The following is a 21,308-nucleotide window of genomic DNA, read 5'->3' as shown; positions in this document are numbered from 1 at the left end:
AGATGTGCCCTGAAACGCCTAATCATTTTCTCCCAACTGGAAGAAACGGGTAATGTCTCGTACGCGAACGCCGTTCTGCCGCAACCTTTAAGGAAGTTGACGATCGTGTAATAAAATTCCCCTGGAGCTCAGCACTCTCCTGAACAGGCACCGAGCCATTTGACTTACTCAATAAAACGAAACATTCCTCATCATTTTTTTTTCCTTTTAACACACGAGACTTAGACTAGATAAATAGTTTATTGCTTTTAATTATGTAAACAAATCATAACTCGGTGCAATGTATCGTAAGTTACTGGAATGTGTACAACAGTGATATGGAGAGGTTTAGAAAGCACAGGGAAAAGAAGAGCCAGTCTGGACCATGAAGAGCTGTCAAAGAAGCATAAGCTTAAGCTATATATTTAATAAATTAAACAAATAGACTTCTTGTGAAAAAAAAGAAAAATGTTTGTTAGTACCTTATTTAGTCACAAAAATATAGTGAATCTTATTTATATATAAAAATGAACAAAGAAGCATCCATTTTTATAAAAATTCAATTCTCTAAATTACATCTATGATACATTTGGTATTTACAGAGCCTGCAGTCGATCGCAGGGAATCAATCATCCTTCAGAAAATGAAGAACACATCAAAGGGAAAAGCTACAGCAGTCCTTTTTCCCCTCTTCAGTCTCTCTGAACGACCTGCCGAAGGTCAAGCTTTAGCCGCTTAAGCCAAGGAGTACGAGCACCTGAAGGCACAACGTCAGCACGGTGAAGGAAGCGCGATCCGATAAGGAGGCGGAGCCTGAGAACGTCCTGTCGTGATCGGACCTCCCGCGATCTCGCGAGTCGCCCTCGATGGTGATGTAGCCGTCGATGATGCGGATGACGGGCCGGACGGGTTCCAGCGTCGTGCTGTGCGTGAATAATAGAGAAGAAATCAGATTAGGATGCTGTTTTGTCTGGAGAAACGTTTAAGACCCTGAACATCCTGTTTTTTTTTTTGTTTTGTTTGTTTCGTTGTTTTTTGGGGATGTGGGTAACACATAAACATTATTTGGATCTTTTTAACAAACCTCACCAAAGCCAGAAGTGGTGGAAGATTTCTCGGATTGAGTCAAACATCCTGTTATTTTAACTGTTACTTTTAAAAACAACGAATAAAAATTGAAACAACAACAACGACAATAAATGATGTCCTGTTGGCAGTCCAGGGATTATTCACTGTGTTCGTTGCGGCCTGTTAATGACTAGTGCTGGGTTTTTTTCATGAATTACTGTAGTACAAAAACAAATGAAAAACGTGACATATTACCAACAAAGGTATTATTACATTTTTAAAATGTAATACGGTAATGCACCTGTAATTATTACAACTTTAAAAGCTAAAGACTTTTACCTTTTAATAAATGTAACAAGTTTTTGCGAACTGCAATTACGTTTCCAGGAAATGTATTACATCTGTAGCATTAGTACGTTTCAAGCTCCTGAAAGGTTTTTGTAAAAAGCTATTTGTATTATGCTTGTAGAATTATGACATTAAACGACACGAATTAAAAAGTGCAGATTTGTTAGATTTTTACGTTAATAATATAGTTTTTATTACATTTCTGGGATTATTACGTTAAAAGCTGCAGATCTTAATTACGTTTCTGGGATTATTAAATTAAAAACTGCAGATTTGTATTATATTTGTGGGATTATTACGTTAAAAGATGCAGATTTATAATACATTTGTGAGATTAATACGTTAAAAGGCGCAGATTTTAATTACGTTTGTGCTTGTTCTGTATTACATTTGTAAGATTATTGCATGTAAAAATGCAGTACTACATTTGTGTTTATTACATTTGTGGGTTGTTTTTACGTTGGCGAGCGTAATAACACTGCATTTTGGCTTGGGTTTTATGGCAGGCATACACACGGTTTGTCTTCTCCAAATAAACTTTCTTGCTTTCAAATGCTGGGGAAAAAAAAATCTAGTCCGTGATGGGAAACAAAGGCTGGAATAAACACATGGTATAACGAAATTGGTTCTTTGGAAAGGTAAGCTCTCCAGACCCTTGATGGTAGTGAGATTTGAGCCACCAGTTTATTCTATTATGATTCCAACTGTTCTCTCTCTCTCTCAGTCCCAGCCAGGATCTTAATTAGTCCCAAACTGGAACCAGTTCCGATAAAGCCCTCCTTAACAAAATATTCAATCAAGACTTGGATTATTGTTAGTTTAAAGCATAATCTTTAATTAAAACATTTAGTTGGGGCAAACAAGAAAATGGTTGCCATTTCTATCTGTGAAAAAAAAAATCATTATTCCAAATAGGTTAATTTTCAATCCAAGTCATATGCTTGTAGTTAACAATATTTATTTTGCATTGATTTGATTAGCTTTGTGCTTGAAGTCATCGCGTTTCTAACCTCCCTATTTTAAATGCAACAGAGGTTTACTTAAGCTTGATTCGAGTCTCCTAATGCTTTTTGACAGTTAGCATTAGGCCATGTATCAAAGCAATAGCAAAAAAAAAAAAAAGGCGCCTATTCATCCACCCACTGCAAACCAAGGGGTCAGGAAAGAGGACTGTGGGCTGTTTTTTAAAGTAACAAATGAGCTTGAGTTTTGAGAACGATGATCGAAACATTCAACACCGACAATTTCCAGTTGGAATGTTGGTAATAATCCATCACGGCACATTCAGGTTTGTTGTGCAAGCTTACGAAACGAGCCGTCACAATAAATACAGGTATTTTCCATGCGGGAGAAAAAAAAAATAAATAGAAAGCTGTGAGTAAAGATTTGGGTAAGAATCTGGCACGGGTTAAGGCTCGCCTGCTTTGGGCTTTGTGTAACAGAGGAGGAAAAGGCGAAGAAAAATCGTCTTTTTTAATTTTTTCCAAAAGTGAAATCACATCCACTTCCTTGGACTCTGTCAACAGTTTCGGTAGACCGATGGTACTCGGAGGTCCGGCTAGTTTTTTCCCTTTGCCTACATGAGTCCAGCTGGCTAAAACACCAAGGCTTGTACACGTTCGCTTAAAATTGTAGACAAATTAATTCGAAGGATCCTCCAGAGCCCTGCGATGATGACGGACATATGTGCGTGTGCAGGAAAGAGAGAGAGCGAGAGACACTAGGCTCTCTATAACACGGCGCCTGGACAGCGACTCGCTCGCCAAACGTTTGGGTCCCAGCTGAGTTTCTGTGCTACAGGTAAAAATAAATTCAGTGTATAACCAGAAAATATTGTTTGCTTTTACAGTCTGGGTTCCACCTGCTACGGCGCGCCAGAGTATATTTTAATAATCTGTAAAAGGGATATTTTTTGCACTAGAGTAGGTGGCTGTGAAATATACACGGTGCATCAGCTGGAGTTTTAAAAAAACAAGAGACAGGAATATCTGTCTTAGTGCGCGTGTAAGTTGGGTCCATGAAATAGTTATTCAGTTAACAAGTCCTTTAACGTATCCTTTATTCCATTAATCTGATTATCAATGATCTAAAAACCTCTTGATTCAATCGTCTAAACGGATTGATATCCCCTGAGAAACTGCTAAACGATGAATGCCTTGTCCGTCATTCTCCGTGAGGAAGTCCTTAGGTTTCAACTGTTGGTCCATGGGCGTTAACGCACCGTAAAGGATCCTTCCGTGTCACCGATCGAGAGACCAGTTCGGGCAGAGGCAGCGCTGCAGGGGGACGATGGGGTTGCAGTCTCGTGTGTACGTATGTATGCATGGAGTGTGAGATGTGATAGCGGAGGAGCCTCCAGGACTCTCGGATGAACGTAACACCTGCGTATCAGAGACACACTGCTTCCTGCCAGACCCTGTCCTCTCTTGCCGTCGCCTCGGGCTAAACACCCCTAACCAACACTATATGCACCGAGCACAGGTAGATCAGCTGCAGCGAAACTCTCGCTTCACACGGGATACGAGGAAGCATCCGGAAACTTCTCGAATGATGGAAATAGATAGTGTCTTTTAATTGTGTCGAATGTGAAATGAAGCGCATGAGGAACCGGAATACTTGGATTTCACATGAGGAATTCATAGAAATCCGTTCCGATAATAACTGGAAAACAACCTTGAAAAAATGCTTTTAGAGCCTTTCTTTGTATTACATGGGAGTTCTTCTCTATGCATTTGAGGCCTCCTGAGCAGGTTTAGGTTAAGGTTTTTAAATAACCTTCTGGACTTTTGGGGCAGGTCTTCTACAACTGAACTACAGCATTATAGCTACCTTCTTTGTTTTAGACTTTTGGAAGCAGCTGAAAGCAAACAGAATTGCTCAAGGTCCCCCAGTGGCAGCTCGGCAGTATGGGAGTTGAATTAATCCAGTGGAGTAATGCATTAACCATTGCCACGTCTATGTAGAAGGTGTCTATCTATCAAATTTTAAGATTCTTCAGTTATCCTAGAATGGTTTTGCTGTCAGAAAAGGTGATAGATAGAAAACTAAATTGTTAACCAACCAATAAACACTTGACCAACACCTTTTTCAATAATGTTCAAGCTTCAAACTATTTAATTACTTATTAATCCCCATCCTTAGTCTTGAATGATTTGAAAAATTTTATTTGTTCTGCTCAACCCACCTTTCCTCCATGCGGACCCAGAGGTCATTGAACTGGCGGTGCCGTTGCTTCTTTAGCCTGTTGCGTCGTTTCTTCTTCAGCTTGCGCTCCACCTTCTCGAGAAGCTCCAAGCTGTCTGGGAGCAACAAGTGGGGTGGAGGGTCCTCCTCCTCCTCCATGGGGCGCCATTCTCGGTCTTCATGAAAAAAGGCTTCCACTGGCGACTCCACATCTGATGCATTGTCGTCCTCTTTGTCTGTAGGACGGCTTGATCTCTTGCCACTGTAAAGGAATGAAGAGGAGTTGAAAGGAACAGCAGATTAAACCTTGTCCTGGATAGCAGTGTGGTTTGGTGGGTGTTTTCCCCCACTGGAAATCCTTTCTAGTCTAAAACTATGTATAATCACTGTATGGAACGCCACCACAGCATGTTCCACTGGCGCTGGAATTGGTTGAAAGAGAAAATTGGATTCCGTGAAAGAAGAGCTTATTTGCACGCTTGTTAAACCAACGATTCAGACAGATCTATCATGACCACTTTTTGAATTTGACTTTTTTTTATTTCGACCAGACACATTCATAATTCAAGAGGAAGCATCTGAAACATGCATCACATAAATACTGAGCCAGAACCGTCTATTTAGAAGCTATTTTCTTCATTAAGGGCTATATGAAGGCCCTAATTCTCCGAGGTTTGTGCACTTTTTTTTAAAGGGGGGGAGGAATTGAAGATGCAATTGATAAAGCAGGATACTAGCTTTCTGGAGATAAAAAAGAGAGCATCTGCTTGTAATCGGAGCTCAATCTGGCTCCAAGAAACGCAAATGCATGCGGCTTGTAATGGCGTCTGAAACATTACAGGCATCTATTATAGCGGCAATGGCGCAAATAAATCGAGACGCTAAACTCCGTCTGAATTTTTACATCGGAACTTTCTGGACCGCAGGCTTCCAGTGTCTCCTCCAATCTGGCAACCCATCCATTTTATAAATGCCTCTGTGTGCGCGCACTTGGCGTGTGAATGTGTGGGTGCTTATATAAGAGGGGAAGCAGAAGAAAGAGAAAGAGATGAGGTGGAACAGCATTCTGTCCACTCCCTGAATATTTCAGATGATGACTTGATAAAGGGATGAGATGTTTTTCTTGGGTGTCCAATGACCATCCGAACTTTTTTGTGATATGTGTGTGTGTGTGTTTTATGGAGCGTGAGACGGGAGTAAGTCATTTAGAAGAGAAAGCAGAACAGAGATGAACAGAACGATTGAGTTATCTGATACGGAGTTAGAGATAGCCACCCAGAGAAGAGAAAGAAATAGATGAAGTGTTCAAATCCTTTGTGAATGTGTGCATTCCAGGAGTTTATAACCTTTTAGATGTTAAAACAAGAGGCGGACTTTAAATCAGACCGTGACATTTGAGCACAGCTCCCCTGTGCTTCCACAATATTTGATAGTTTCTAAGAACTTCACGTTAAAATTTATTTGCTTGTTGTTGTAAAGTATATATGCAGCATATAATTTTGGCTTTGTAGCGCAGGTTAGGGTTCAGGGACGCCAGAGTTTAGGAAGCAGGAGTCTGAAAACAGCATGGAAAGCCACAGCGTGGATTTCACGTTTCAACCCTCTGGAAGAATGTATAACCACCCCGAATGTTGATTTACAGCTGATTATGTTTTGGATCACTATTGGCGATATATACCAATGTTGGTAAAGTCATCATGACAATAGCTTGGGATGGTTCCACTAGACTTGGGATGGTTCCACTAGACTTGGGATGGTTCCACTAGACTTGGGTTGGTTCCACAAGACTTAGGATGTTTCCACGAGACTTGGGATGGTTCCACTAGACTTGGGATGGTTCCACTAGACTTGGAATGGTTTCACTAGACTTGGGATGGTTCCACGAGACTTGGGATGGTTCCACTAGAACCATCTGCATTCACAATAGATTAGAACTGAAATTCCCACAAACATTTTTGTCCCTAAGTATGGAACTAAAAAAGTGGACTCCATATTAACTTAAACACCTCTAATGGTATACTGAACTTTAAGCATAATAAGACAGTGTCAATCCCTGCTACCAGTTATCACCCAGATGAGGATGGGTTCCCTGTTGAGTCCGGTTCCTCTTAAGGTTTCTTCCTACTGCCATCTCAGGGAGTTTCCCCTTGAGACCGTCACCCTCGGCTTGCCCATCAGGGACAAACTAATCCTTATAATTTGTACATATTTCCTAACATTTTTATTTGCATAATATTTCGAAGATATATGTTGTGACAATTTCTAAAAGTGTTATAAATAAAAAATTTAATTAAATGAATAGCTTCCTTTAGTTTTTTCCTTAGGAAGGTGGGACATTTCTGAAATTTTATCCCTAATTTAGTCATAGATTATTCCCACCCATCTCTTTGTTAAGGCACTTTCCTATCATGGTAAAATCTTCCAACCAGGCAGGGCGAAGATTATCACGTGTTGAACTAGTGCGATGTAACAAACTCGGAGGAAAGCGCCCCTTTAGATCCTGTCAGATGCACGTGATTGCCTGGTTGCTGTGGCGTTGCCATATAACACCTCCATATGAGCCCCCCAAAACCCCAAGGTTCAACCATTCCGCTCTCTGGACCCCTGGATACAGATGGTTGTAGCATCACCCAACTTCTCCTGCTTCATACTGAACTTCTCAAGATATTAAACCCTTCCCTCAGATTGTGGAATGACATTTATTAGCTCTCAGATACTATAGTGGGAAACAGGATTATCGCTCAAGTGATTATTTTTATTTTATCAGCCATCATGCAGCACTCTGGTGTCATGTAAGGAGAAAAAAAAAAGAAAGATCTTCAAAGAAAAAAAAATCCTCCTACTTCTTATTTGAACCATTTTCAGTTAAATAGTATGAAGATGTTTTATTTACTACTCTTGGGAATGTTAATAATATGTTTAGACTATTTGAGTGGCTTAGTGGCTAACATTAATACCCCATACCTCCAGGGTTAGGGGTTCAAATCCCATTTAAGGGGATTCTGGGTGGGTTTCCTCCTCTTACAGTAAAAAAGACATATGATATAAGACTGATTGGCATTTCCAAATTGGCACTAGTAAGTGACTGGGGGTGTTAGTTTGTGTTCCCTGTGATGGGTCAGCTCCCCATTCAGGGTATACCCTGCTTAGTGCCTTACAGTAAGTTCCCATATACAGGACAAGTGGTACAGATGATAGATGGACGAAAGTTTAGTTATTGACATAAATGATTAACCAAACTCCTGAGTCCTGAGTCTGATTCCAGAATTCGTCACGTCTTTTTATAACTGTCTAACGTCGTGCCACGGTTCTGGACTCGAGCATGACCAATCGCCATTATGTCTTAACACTCTGGTTTGATCAAGCTCATAAAGTGGCTGGCATTTTCCTATTTCCTAGTGTATTTCTGAAAATCTCTGTCCATAATTTAAAATAGCTGTTATATTACTACCAGATTTACATCAAGCTTCCTGGAACGCCTTTTATTTCCGTCCTCTCAAATCACAATTAAGCAACACATATCGGGTTCTGTGAAAGTTGTGGCAAAGTTACAGCTTTAGACTAGTGAACCGTGCACACAAAGGCTCCATTCTGGCCCACAGCTGGAGAACCAGCACAGGCTCTGCAGTTGATTATATGCCCTGGTTCATTCAGGCGGCGTGGGATCGCTGATCTGCGCTCTGTCAGCACGACACAATTCTACACTTTCACTCGATTTTGTCTGCAGTATGAAAGATCATCTGGTCCAAATTCTCTTTTAAATCTTTTTCATTTTCTATTGAGCATTTCTGTTTGGCATGCTACACTGACATAGAGTTTAATACAGTGCAGTAATATCACATTGCACTAATTAAAACTTATTTAACACTTCTCCAACTTATATTAGAAAAAAGAATTACATGAAATAGTGAAATAAACAGGTTTAAAACCTTTAAGCGTTTGCTTTTGTTTGCAAATTTGAAAAAGATGTTTTTAGTTGCTATTTTTTTCATCTCCTGAAAAAAAACCTAAAATTTTTTTGTGGTTTAAGATTTTTGTGGATTTGAACGTTAAGTCCATATCAACTGTTACCAACAGCAACCAATCATTTTTTTGCACACTGGCCAAGATTTAAAATGTGCCTTTTAGTCTAACTTTATATTTGTGTAATTACATTTAAAATCTTTTCATTTCTTTAATCTTAATTTTTTAATTTTTTTGCAAAACAGATCACTGGATATTGTACAAATGTATCTACCCCTAGGAGCGTTTATAGAAACACAATATGTTCAATATTTTGCAGATATAGTGCATAACCACACTATGGTACATGGCTCTACCATGGTACATTCTTTGTTACAACACTACACGTTCTATAGTATGGATCAAGAGTACTACTATGTACTGTCATATGATACTATGGAATCCAGGATACCAGGATACTGTTAAAAATATGTTCCATCCATCTGTAGTCCAACTAGGGCCAATGGTGATCATTGTATTTATTCGCATCTTGTACAGCCGTGGTAGGACCTCCGGTCAACAATCACACACTACAGGACAATTTGGGAACGCCAATTAGCCTAATCTGCATGTTTTTGGACTGTGGGAGGAAACCGGAGAACCCAGAGGAACCCCACCAAAGCACAGGGAGAACATCATGCACAAACTTCATGCACACAGGAATCGAACCCATCAGGAATCGAACTAATCACTAAGCCACCATGCTGCTTATACATGTAGTACCATGAATGTAGTATTTTATATAGTATAATACCACTGTATGTATGTACAGTAACATTAATTCAATACAATAGCGTAATCTTAATATTACATACAATAATATGTAACTACCTGTACTATACCATACCAGTAGTATGTTTTACCAGATTTGATATAGTACAGTAGGTATAAATATATTTGCTGAACTTTGATAGCCAATGTGGTGCCCAATAAGTACCATGAAAGCGCCACATTACGTACCCTGGTACTCTGTAAGGTCCTTTGATGCCTCCCATGGTAATGTTTGAAGTACCATAGTGATACTATGGTATATTATGGTATGTACCATCTTCTTATATACAGTATGTGTATATACTGTAACTTTCACCGCAAAATGTGTTTATGTTGTTTTCCACAACTAGGCACATTTGCTGTATTAAAATATACATCATACTACAATTCCTAAATAAAAAATAATTGACCGCATACCAAATATTCGTTGCTATGTAGTGCACAGGGGCCACTTTTGCTCGAGCCCAGACTATGACTAACCTAGACGTTTCCACCGTAAAAGCCGAATAAGATTGGTTACACAGTTAGGGGTTTAAGAGCAACGAGGCTCCATTTTACTTCGCACTATAATAGTTACAGAGATCCCTGACTGAGGCCACAAAGCCATGACCCTGACTCTGATCTTACTCCATAAATACTGCCCCTCTGACACACGGTTTATTTTTGCAGCCAAATCGCCACCATCGCAGCTCCAAATGGCTCAATTAGGTGATTAGCGGATTACAGTCAGCTGCTGGTATTAAACATCGGCCGCTTGGTTGCCTCCCTGGTTTGTTGGCTCAGGCTGGTTGTGGAAGGAAGCGGCCAACCAGGCAGCCTTGAACTCATCTTTGATGATGGACAGAGACATGGACGGACTAAAAAAAAAAAAAAAAAAAAAAAAAAAAGGCTTATTACCGGGAAAATTTTCCAATTATTCACAGACGAGGCCGAACTGAGCCGAACATCTGTTTCGCTGCAATCGCATCAAGCATCAAGCGAAGCGCTCGCAAAACAATTTCCACTGGATTTCCAGTCCAGGAAAATAAGCCTTAAAATGAGTAAACAAGACGCGAAGCCTTCGAGGCACAGCTAGCTCGCAAGCGAAGCGGTGGCACGTGTAACTTTACACCGCTGTAACTGATCAAATATGGCTCAACAGGCTCTCAACCATTTCACAGGCTTTATGGGAAAGTCATGGTGTGATGGCAAATTTGTACCGAGCATGTCCGCTTCCTTCTCTTCCTGTTCTCCGTTTCTTTTTTTTCCTTCTTTTTTTGGCTTCTCCCGGGGCTCGAAGTGAATTCCAGCTAAGGAAACGAATTTAAAACCGCACTAGCTCTTGAGCTAATTGTGTCGACGCTGTTAGGAAACATAAGAGCGCAGATTAGCATGCTCGTGGGTCTGAGCGTGTTTGAGAAACGCTATACTCCCACCGGAGTGCGGGATCAAGGACGTGGACTCGGAACAAAAGCTAAAAACAAGCAGTTTAGCTCAAATTTACAAATTAAATACATTTTTCTGATGTTTTTCTGTGGTTTGTCTCAGAAGTAGAGAGATCTAAACAATCTGTCATGGTCACGGTGGCACGGTCACATTCGTGTTAAAATTTTCTCAGGGCAAACTAGATATATATATATGTGTGTGTGTGTGTGTTTCAGTATATGTTACCTGTTAATGGGCTGGCCAGCTGGCGTGTGCTCCACCTCGTAGCCTTGGCTTCTTAGAACATCGATCACTGTGTTGTTGCCCAGGAAGTGACCTGCAATATAAACACTGGCTCAGTCATCAGGCAGTCAGCTCGTCCAACACGCAGCCCGAAGGCTCGCCTGGCAAACTGATAATTCCCCCATGCGTAACTGGATACAGCGCGGGAGCGGTGACACACAATGGGGCAATACTTCACAATCTGGCCTAAAGAGCTGACCTGAATAAACACACATTGGCACTTGTCAGTTTACAGGAAGTGAGTGTTTGACACAAGCACCTCTGTCAAAGGGCGAAAAATGAGGCAACAATAGCGTGGCGTAAGTGATCCCTCAAACCCTTGAGCGTCTCGGAGGTTGGGAGATTCCCTACAACAATTGGATATAACCGGCCTTGTCCATGTTTGGCTACAGAGAAAGAACAGATTTTATTGTTACACCCTTCTCAGGATGCAGTGCATTATGGGATAAATCGGCGCTTTTGAGACGAAGCTGACAGCAAATCGCAACCTACAATAGTTCTACTTCGATATATTATTCTGCATATCTGCCTGAGAGGTGATATCACACATGAGCTCGATTCTGATTGGTCAGTTGATTAGAGTTGATCCTTTTGTATAACAAGCACAGATTGGAAGGAGTCAGTGATCTGTACCAATCACAGAGGGACGGAAAAAGAAAAGTCATTGAACCTTCCACAACTTTAAATGAAAGTAAATACAAACCGATAAAAAAAAGCATCATTAATAAATGATTGCTTGTATCTTGTAACTTGTATTTATTGTAAAGTAATCAACTTTATTATGGTAGAGGCATCACAGAACACTGGCGTCGATTGCCTTTCTGTAAGAGCATACCACAATGTGCTTTATTACTAAATGTGCAGCCAAAAAACACTTTTGATCAAGAAATCAGAAAATTTTATGTTTGCACAAAAAAAACATCATCAGGCACAAGCACATCCTTTTAGATATTTAAATTGGGACAGGAGTCCAAGTCATTTTTAAAGGGAAAGCTTGAGCTCTGAGGTTCTCCTGGGCGAGTGAGTCAGGCGTGATGAAAGGCCGCGCTTTCGTCCAGCCGAGCAGCTTGGGACAATGTGACCCCGTTTCCTTTGTGCGAAACAGGGGGAAAGCAGAGAACCTGAACCCACGATGACCTGTATTTCCTCGGGGCAGCAGGAGGGGGGATGCAGGTCACAGAGCTGACCGACTCGCTCGCCCTAAGTCTCTTTCTCTCTCTCACATACAAAAGACGAATGACGGTTTGCTGGTACAGAAATATAATGATCGAACACTTCTTGATTATCAGTGCTATGTGCTAACAGTTTGTCCCCCCACTTGCCATGTTGCAACGATAAGAAAGTATTTAAGTATTTAAACTACACTCACACATGCAGAACCCAGCTGATGAGGATTAACGTGTGGCATTAAGCAGGAAGCTTCTAGCTTTGTGCTCTGAGACTTATCCTTTAAGCCGCTCTCTGTTAGTGATCACCGACTGCTGGACCTCCCAGCTACAGTCCTGAAGCTTGCCAATGACAGATCAGAGGAAAAAAAAAAAAAACAGTGTTCAGAGATGAAAGTTGTTAGTGAAAGCTGCTTTTATAAAAGCAACAGTTTTGCCCGGTCCTTTATAGCAGTTAACGTTAGGATTTGGGCAGCAGCTGCTCGCTCGGCTCGCTCCACATCACTATAAAAGGGCAACTTTGAAACCCTGGAGAAACCCTTGAGCGAGGCACGATGGATATGAGGTTAATAATAATCGTCACGCTTTTTGCCGTCCGGATTGGAAGAACGTCTTGGTGACAGGTATCTGGCACTTAAACAGCACTCAGAGTAAACCGATCTTCCATTAGCGGATGATGTGAGGTCATGAAATCAAACGTTCACTTTTCCACTATTAATCTGAAGCGAGGCCACAGCGCCGGAGTGAAAGCGGGGTGAACACGTGCCAATCAAAATGTTGCCTGTAGGGGGTGACACGAAAGATATTTTCTCAATCCGTCAAACCCTGTGGCGGGCAAGTAGGCGCTGAAGAATGGCAGGCTCTTAAATGATTAAGCACGTCCAGCGTGTAACCACGAAGTGGTGTGGAACGCAGAATGGGTTCTTATGTGGCTAGTCCATTAGTGTGAATTATAAACATACATCTATTCCGCAGTCTCTAATTCCAGACGGCTCTCGGGTTCTCGGTTCTGATTGGTCGGTCGAAAAAGTGGTGAACAGCAGCACTGACACTTTGTCCCAGGTGCAAGGTTTAGATGAACACATTTAATATATACATTACTGTTTTTATAGTAACAAGTTACTCAGAGACATCAGATCATTGATGCGGAAGGAGGAACTCCTTCTTTTGGAAGGAGTCTCCAGTGTCAGCACTTTGTGACAGTCAGATGTCTCTTTGATTTTTTTTTTTCAGAACTTAATTTATTTGTCTATAGTTTATTTTATGTATAATTTAATTCTTTATTTTGTCTGTTTATTGTATGTATTTTTTCCATTAATAAATTTTGCCTATTTATTGTATTTTTTTAATTAATTATATTTGTTAATTGTTTGTTTGTCCTGTTTTCTTATATTGTGTTATTTGTTTATTGGTTTTATTATGAGTTTTGATGTTTTATTTTGTCTGCTTGTCGTTTACATAATGATTGTTTTAGATATAAGGTCTGTTTATTGTAATTATTTATTATTTGTTTTATCTGTTTATTCTTTATATTATGCTTTTATTGATTACTTTGCCTGTTTATTGCTTATTGTATTGGTTTATCATTTGTCCATTAATTGTTTTATTTTGTCTGGTTATTGTATTGGTTTAATGTTTATTTTGTCTGTTAATTAATTCATCTGTAAATTGTTTGCTTAGTTGCTTATTTATTTTGTCTGTTTATTGTTTATTTGACCTGCTGTTTGTTTTATCTGCTCGTGGTTTATTTTGTCTGTTGATTTGTGAATCTGAAAAATACATATGATATTAATACTCGTGTAAAAGAACAGAACATGACAAAATAAGGACTTTTATAACGTTCAGTTCTATCTTGAAGTTTTTCACCAAGTCATCATTGGATAAACTGCTCAACGCTCTAACAGTGGGTCTCTTGTGGTCCTCTGTTAAATTTCTGACCTGCTGCCCTGAAGAAACCAGTTACACCTCGTATCTATCACACCTGCCTCTAATATTCGTGCGCTCGTATAGTCTTTGCGATAGTAAGCACACTAGAACCGAGCTAGAAGTAAATTATCGGCAGTGGACGAGCTCCAGGAGCTGTTTGGAGTGGGACAGAGATCGGCCCCTCCATGACATAAATGTGTTTGGGGGGCACTAAGGGGCACTAAGGAGCAGCATCTCCTCTGCTCAGGGTCCCACACCCACCTGTCAGTAAACACAGCACTGTTCTGGGCAGGAACAATCTCCAAAACCAACAATGCCACACACTTGAGAAATATGTTCATCCAACTGAGGAATGTGTGAGAGACTTTTTTTTTCCAGTCTTAAGGTTTATTATCAAAACCAATCAGGAATAACAGGAGTTTTTAGAGAACGCTGTTTAATACAGTGGTTCCTGGAATGTGACGAGGAACAGTCCGCTGTATGATAAGAGTTTTCTGGCTTGAAAGCAAATCAGAGGCAATAATCATCCGTAAAAACAGACAGGCTGTACTGAGGTCAGAAGTAGCTGAGGGGGGAAAAAAAGACAAGAAAAAAGAGCAAAGCTAACAGCGTCTCTGGAGCTTCTCAGAGACTCAGATTATTTAAAATGTCTGGGACAAAGTGAAGGTGGCTGTAAACACGACTCCTGTAGAGCTGATAAAGCTGTCTGATGGATGTGTTTTTGCCTAACAGGCAGCTTTTTCAGGATCATATCAGAGGATTTTAGTTCCTATAGAAAATGATTCTGTCTAGTCTCAACGTGTCATGACATGAGGACAAGAAAATACTTTTTATAATAATAACTACTACTACTACTTCTACTAATAATAATAATACATTGAATTATATTTCTGTCTGCTTATGTTAATATTATTGATTTATTATTGTTCATTATATTAATTTATTGCATATTTTGCCTGTTAATGATTTATTTTGTGATTTTGTGTATTTGTTTATTGTTTATTTTGCATGTTAATTAATGTATGCATTGACCTGTTAATTATTTATTTTATTTGTTGACTGTTTATTTTATCTGCATGTTTTGTTATTATTTATTGTTATTATTTATTGTTTATTTGGCATGGTCATTATTTATTTTGTTAAAAAATTTTTATTAATCCTATTGTTCATATCATTTTTTTCTTGTTTATTTATTATTTAATTTATTTTTGTTTTGTCAATTAATTGTTTATTTGTTCTGCTTATTGTTTTTATTATTGGTTTTTACTTTTGTTATTGCTTAGTTTTTGAATGTATTGTTAATTTATGTAATTTTGTACTGGTTTATTGTTTTTTATCGTCTGTTAATTGTTTATTTGGCATGCTTATTATTTATTCATATGTTTATTATTTATTTTGCCTATTAATTACGTATTTATCTCTTTATTGTTTATTCATTTTATGTTTTTATTTTGTCTGTTGTATTAAGGTTTAAACTCATATGTAAGGTTTATGAAAGGATGAAGTTTAGTACCTTCAGTAGATTCAGGGACAATACTTTTCTCTAGCATCTTAAAGGGTTTTTTAGTCTTGTCTCTCTAGGGAACACACAAACATTCAGGTCCAGGATGATATAAAGGTTCATAAACGTCTCGTGAGTTCACAGATGCTCATAAAGGTGACTAATGAAAACCTCTTAAAGCATGTTTGTACACATATAAACCTTTTTAGGAACCTTTTGGAAATCGAGGACATTTTCTAGAGACAACAGCATCACTTAAAAACAAACAACAACAAAAAAAAAACCGCACACCATAGTAATCCAGCATGGTAATTCTCCCATGTGGTTGCAGGAATCTTAACTGTAAAACAGGAACAGAAGCAAAAATAGTTTCTTAGGGTTGTGTTTTTTTTTTTTTGGATAATTAAAAGATCTTTTTAAGATTAAGAAAGCCTGTTAATGCATTCTAATTGAAACCTTTCCTGACAGGGAAACCCAATGTTGTTGCCAAATCGCTCCTGAGGGTTCTCTTGTTTCATTAAACGGTGACTGAGACAGAGCCAATTTGTCTGATGGTCGCATGCAAGCTTGTGAAAATAGACCTCCAGTTAAGACGTGAAACTTGTTTAAGTGCATAAACGGCACAGAATTACTGGAAAAGGTAAGAATTTCTACGCTAGTTAGCAAGTGAATGGTGATATATCACACAAATTTCACCTTTACATTCAGTCAGAGGTTGTGCGACGAACTTAAGAGTGTACAGTACGTTTGTGTGTGTGTGAAGTCCAGAGACACTCATAGTGATAGCGCTGTAGCTAATCTCCAGTGTTAGCAGAGCCGTCTCGGCTGTCTGGAGCCGCGGAGTGACCTGGCCGTCTGAAACAAAGGTGACTCCATCCAGGGGCGCCGCTCTCCTGCCGGATCTGTGTGTGTGTGTTTATGTGAGTGTGTATGTGCGTTAGGGCAGCTCTAGCCCTTAAGGAGTGTGTAATATTCACACACTTTACAAGACTATGCAAGACTCACTGCAAGTTCATAAATCCCCGCACATGTACCTGAGGCCACACAGCGAGAGCTGTCATGTCTATTACATCACTTACAGCGAGCTGCTGCTACTGAACACCAGCACCAGGGAACATAGAATTAGCTCGCTGATTAGAGAAATTAGCCAGCTAACTTTGCTAGTGATACATCAAGCGTTGTGAGGAATACACTACAAAGTTTTAAAGAAACAAATGAAGCGCTAGGCAACTCAGCTAGCTAGCTTTCTAAGATGTATATCTGCTTTTCGTGGCTAATCGAGGCTAATCATGCTAATCAAGGACGTGATTAGCGAAAGAAAAAATTCGCCTGGACTGCAAGAGAGGATTTCCTGATTTGAGAGCAACGCTTATCTACTGAATCTACGTCCGCTTTACGTTTCGTACAGCTTTTTTATTTTACTCTGTCGTGTTCAGCTAGCTAGCAAGATGCCAGAGATACGGACCTAAAAGGGTTTACTCAAAACTCCAACGTTTTTGGGTTAGCAGCACGTGGACTGAACTGTTTTCTTAAGCTGTTCGATTACTGAGTGCTATTCAGCACGTCCAAGCTTTCTCTCTCTCTCTCACACACACACACACATACACACACACACACACACACACACACACCAGTGCCTCAGAAAGCATCCAGTGTCCTCCACGTCCGTGCTCCAATTATTAGCGTGAGTGGCACATCTTAAATTGAGTCTCTTTTTTCCATGTCGTGTAATATTTATATTAGGACTTGTGAACCGGGGGCCGTGCTAAATAAATAAATGGGTGACGCTGGAGCTTTTGGGTGTAAGTGAAGGCTGTTTGTGTATGTAGCTCCTGCATTGAGCTGGAATTCTGACAAGTCTATTTGACAGGAACATGCAGACAGAAAGAGAGAGAGAGAGAGAGAGAGAGAGAGAGACAGACTGAGAGATCAATAGGGGTCAAAGGAGATAAAGTGATATGAGGAAGACAAATGTCTCACCGTGTTTAGGTAAAGTCTGCACAATGAAGTATCACTGATAAAGTGTATGGATAATTGAGTAATAGTCACATCATCGTCATTATTATTATTATTATTATTATTATAAGAACTACTACTACTACTTCGATTCTTGTATCGGAATCAAATACAGCTCGATTCATGAATCAAAATCATCTCTGGTTTAAATCACATTGCATCCAATTTATACAAATGAAAATTATATAAAATTAAATAAAGACCCTACAGATTTACATTCAACTGTTGGACTGGAGACTCCTTCGAAACGGATATACCGCTTTATCCCGTATACAAGGTCGTGCGGAACAGGACAGGGTACCAATTCATCACAGTGCACACACACATTCACACTCCATAGACACATGAACCCGAGGCCTAAATCAACAAAAACCCGGACCCTGAAGATGGCAAGGCCTCCTTAAACCCTAAAATAACCCTGTCTACTTCCGACCAATCAGAATAGAGAACTCAATACTGCTGAGGTAGAAATGAGCCTAGTATGAACCCGCATTTAAATTTTTACGCGGATAAACCTGGATAAAAGCCGGACTCCCAAATATTTTGTGAAGACATCGGATGAGCAGCGCAGCCGAGTCGACGATCTGATAACCTGAAAGGTCGAGGTGTGCCAGAGAGAGAACTGTGTAAACATGAGGAAAATGACAGGGTAGTTCGGAACGAGTGTCTGCGTGTTATTTAGATAGGTGTAGCAAGGACTGAGGTCGAAAGTCAATGATATATATATACATCACGTCCATCATCGGTGTAGCAGCAGCACTTTTAGCTGGTGTTATTGGAAAGACCAGGAGACTCTCCCGAGCCGCAGGGAATCCGAGTTCAAGACATGAAGACAGCTATTATACATGTATGTCTATTTATAACAAAAAATGTACTTTGGAGCTTTGTGTCTTTGTCCTATGTCTACATGTCTTGGAGTAGAACATACTCACAAAAGCTACAATTTAAATGAATTTGAGGTGAATTTAAACCAAAAGTGGGTGTGGCCTAAACCATAAAAATTGAAGTCTCTTTAATTTGGTTTACGCAGTTATTATTTTCATTTATACCTTCCTATGACATGTTGAAGAATTTTCCAAGATATGAACAAATCTATACCTCCTTTTCCCCCTGGGGTCACCAAGTTGGATTATATGTTCTGGCACATGTTTTACACCGGATGTCCATCCTGTCATAAACTTCCATTTTTTAAATTGACCTGGGACTGCCACATGCAGTAGCTGGGCGATATGGGGCGTATAGTTAAGGGTCTTTGCCCAAGGATCCAACAAAGATGACCAGGCGGTGACCCCAGACCCTTCAACCACCAACCCAGAGCCTTAACTACCTGAACCACCACTGCCCCTTAATGCATGGTTTAATTATATCACTATGTCCTTGGTTAGGCGGTTACTAAGGATAAATAAATGAATAGTGTAAACGCATCATCAGTTGCCCTATGACCTTTATATCTGGCTGCTCGTCCATACAGATAAACAAACGTCTTGCTCACGTCTTGTTTTTTTAGCATCCTATGGGATCCCTGTCCCAAGACAAACGTCAAGTCTCTTCACGATGTCCTGCAAACATTTCTGTTTGAAACATTAAGTGCTCGTATCTGTCTATAACACATCTGTTTATCTGTTCGTTCAGAGTGTTATGAATATTCATATTCAGTTACATCCCGGGCATACAAAACAGCTGAACTCTGATGAGAAAAGCAAACAAACAGATCCCTCATATGAGTCTCTCATACACTCTAAGTAACCCTACAGTATATTTTGGGTGAAATAAATATCACTGGGTTTGACAGCTTGCTTAATATTAACCGCGTACAACTCAAACGGACAACGTGTATTCTAGGTTTCTCTACGTGTCAGTCCAAAGCTAATAACAGGCCCCAGAGGAGCTGGAATGGAAAAGAGAAGGTAGAATAATTGAAAAATCACGGCTTGCGCTCTGAGCACGCGAACAGCGAGAGGCGGTATGCGTTTCACTACTATTAAGCAGATGCCCCTTGTAATAGGTATTTTAGTGCCTGGCAGACAAGCAGCACTGAGGCCTGTTTTATTCATCACCGTACCACACACAAAGACTGCTGGAATACTCAAGGGGGAGATTTTTGACGCTGATGCACATACCATGACCATCATGTTCAGCCTTGTGCTTATGGGCAGATTACGGACTTACTAAACCACAGTTATTATTTTTGTTCTCGGGATAGACAGCAAGGATTTTTATTTATTTATTTATTTATTTATTTATTTTGATGTAATTGCCTGACTTAAAACTGAGAGAGAAAGCATGGACAAATAAAGGAAAATACCTATAATTAGAGATTAGATATTACACCAAAAAGACTTCTGAATGCTCAAATCTGATTTGTTCATAATATAAGGGGTGTTCAAGTCAAACTGAGATTTGTCATGAAATTTCCTGTGAAGTCATAAAGTTTATATTTACAGAAGACAGCACAGCATAAAGGGAAGACACTGATCTATGGACGTCCAAGATCGAGGATCCTGACGGATAATTCATCAACAGTTTGCGGAAGAGACGCACCACTTTGTGGGAACTGTACACAATCATTCACCAACAACACTTGCACATTACAGAAACATGGTTGGGGGTTATTGGCACATTGACCTCGCTTCAAGCCATTTCCACATGCTTGGGCCATTAAAGGAGTTCCTGGAAGGCTAGCGTGTCAGACAAAACTTTCTACCTTGATGGTGAAAACCTTGGGATAAGTGCATTAGTGTGGGAGGGGATCTGATAGTTTTACTCACTTGCAGCAGCTGTAACAATAACTCAATATTACTTATTTTTTAAAGTACTCACGTCAATAACATCACATTTTGGCATAAACAATAGCACAAAGAGCTATGGGTAAAGTATTTTCTGCTTAAGGAAATGTGCAACTCTTATATTGTGTAATGCTTGCCAACTTCGCCCTGTCTAAAAGGTCAGCCTTTGATATTTAACAGCTTGGACTGCCTGGCTCCTAGACTAACCCTTAACTGACCTTGATCAGGCTAACAACAGGTTGAAGGCGCCCCTCTCCCTCGCATATGCTAGGCTAATGGCATACTGTAGCCAGAGGTAAGCAGCCAATAGGTCACAATAACTGGCTCGGCGTCTGAAAGATAGACGTTAATTGTTGATCCTTAGACAAGTCAGTCTGCTTGGTTAAAATTTATAGCTGTATACGTTGGAAGCTAAGTGGGCTTCATGAATACCGCTGCACAACGATTGACAGTGCTTAGTGCTAGCTGACCAGCTTGTCATGGAACTGTGGAGCACTTGGATGAAACCTGAGAAGAGATTTTCAGTACCGTTGAGAGCTTTGATAGATGAACAGCTAGATGAAATATTAAGCCGTGTTGTTTATGTGGAAGTGCATGATTATGGAATAACAGTGTCAAGCCATTAGAATTGAGCTCTGTAAGCTAGTTTTATTAAAAACGGGAATGGAATTAATTATATATTGCAGGAAAATCCTGTCCGCTAAATGTAGAACTCGAAGTGGGCCAAAAAAACTGGATTAACTCAATATTTCAAGGAAATTTCTAAGATGCATAGGGCTTCCTCCACGCCTGAGGTCTTTTGTGGTGATTTTAATGGCTTCAAATGGCTTGTTGTTATTGGAGCCTGTGGACTTG

At 39.9% G+C, this 21,308-nt stretch overlaps 1 protein-coding gene across 1 annotated transcript in view; it reads right to left on the bottom strand.

Annotated features, from left to right (window-relative positions):
* Positions 1-221: 221 nt before the first annotated feature.
* Positions 222-21,308, bottom strand: part of trabd2a (TraB domain containing 2A) — a 60,983-nt gene continuing 39,896 nt past the window's right edge. The window contains exons 5-7 of the mRNA XM_053485683.1: positions 11,002-11,092; positions 4,580-4,840; positions 222-902 (exon numbers count right to left, since the gene is read on the bottom strand). Coding sequence (XP_053341658.1) covers positions 707-902; positions 4,580-4,840; positions 11,002-11,092 — 548 coding nt within the window. The 3' untranslated portion in view covers positions 222-706. The remainder of the gene's footprint in view (positions 903-4,579; positions 4,841-11,001; positions 11,093-21,308) is intronic.

This window comes from Clarias gariepinus, chromosome 24, assembly GCF_024256425.1.
Source record: "Clarias gariepinus isolate MV-2021 ecotype Netherlands chromosome 24, CGAR_prim_01v2, whole genome shotgun sequence".
NCBI lineage: Eukaryota > Metazoa > Chordata > Actinopteri > Siluriformes > Clariidae > Clarias > Clarias gariepinus.
Note: the sequence above shows the minus strand (reverse complement) of the source record. Positions and strands in the feature narration are given on the sequence as shown.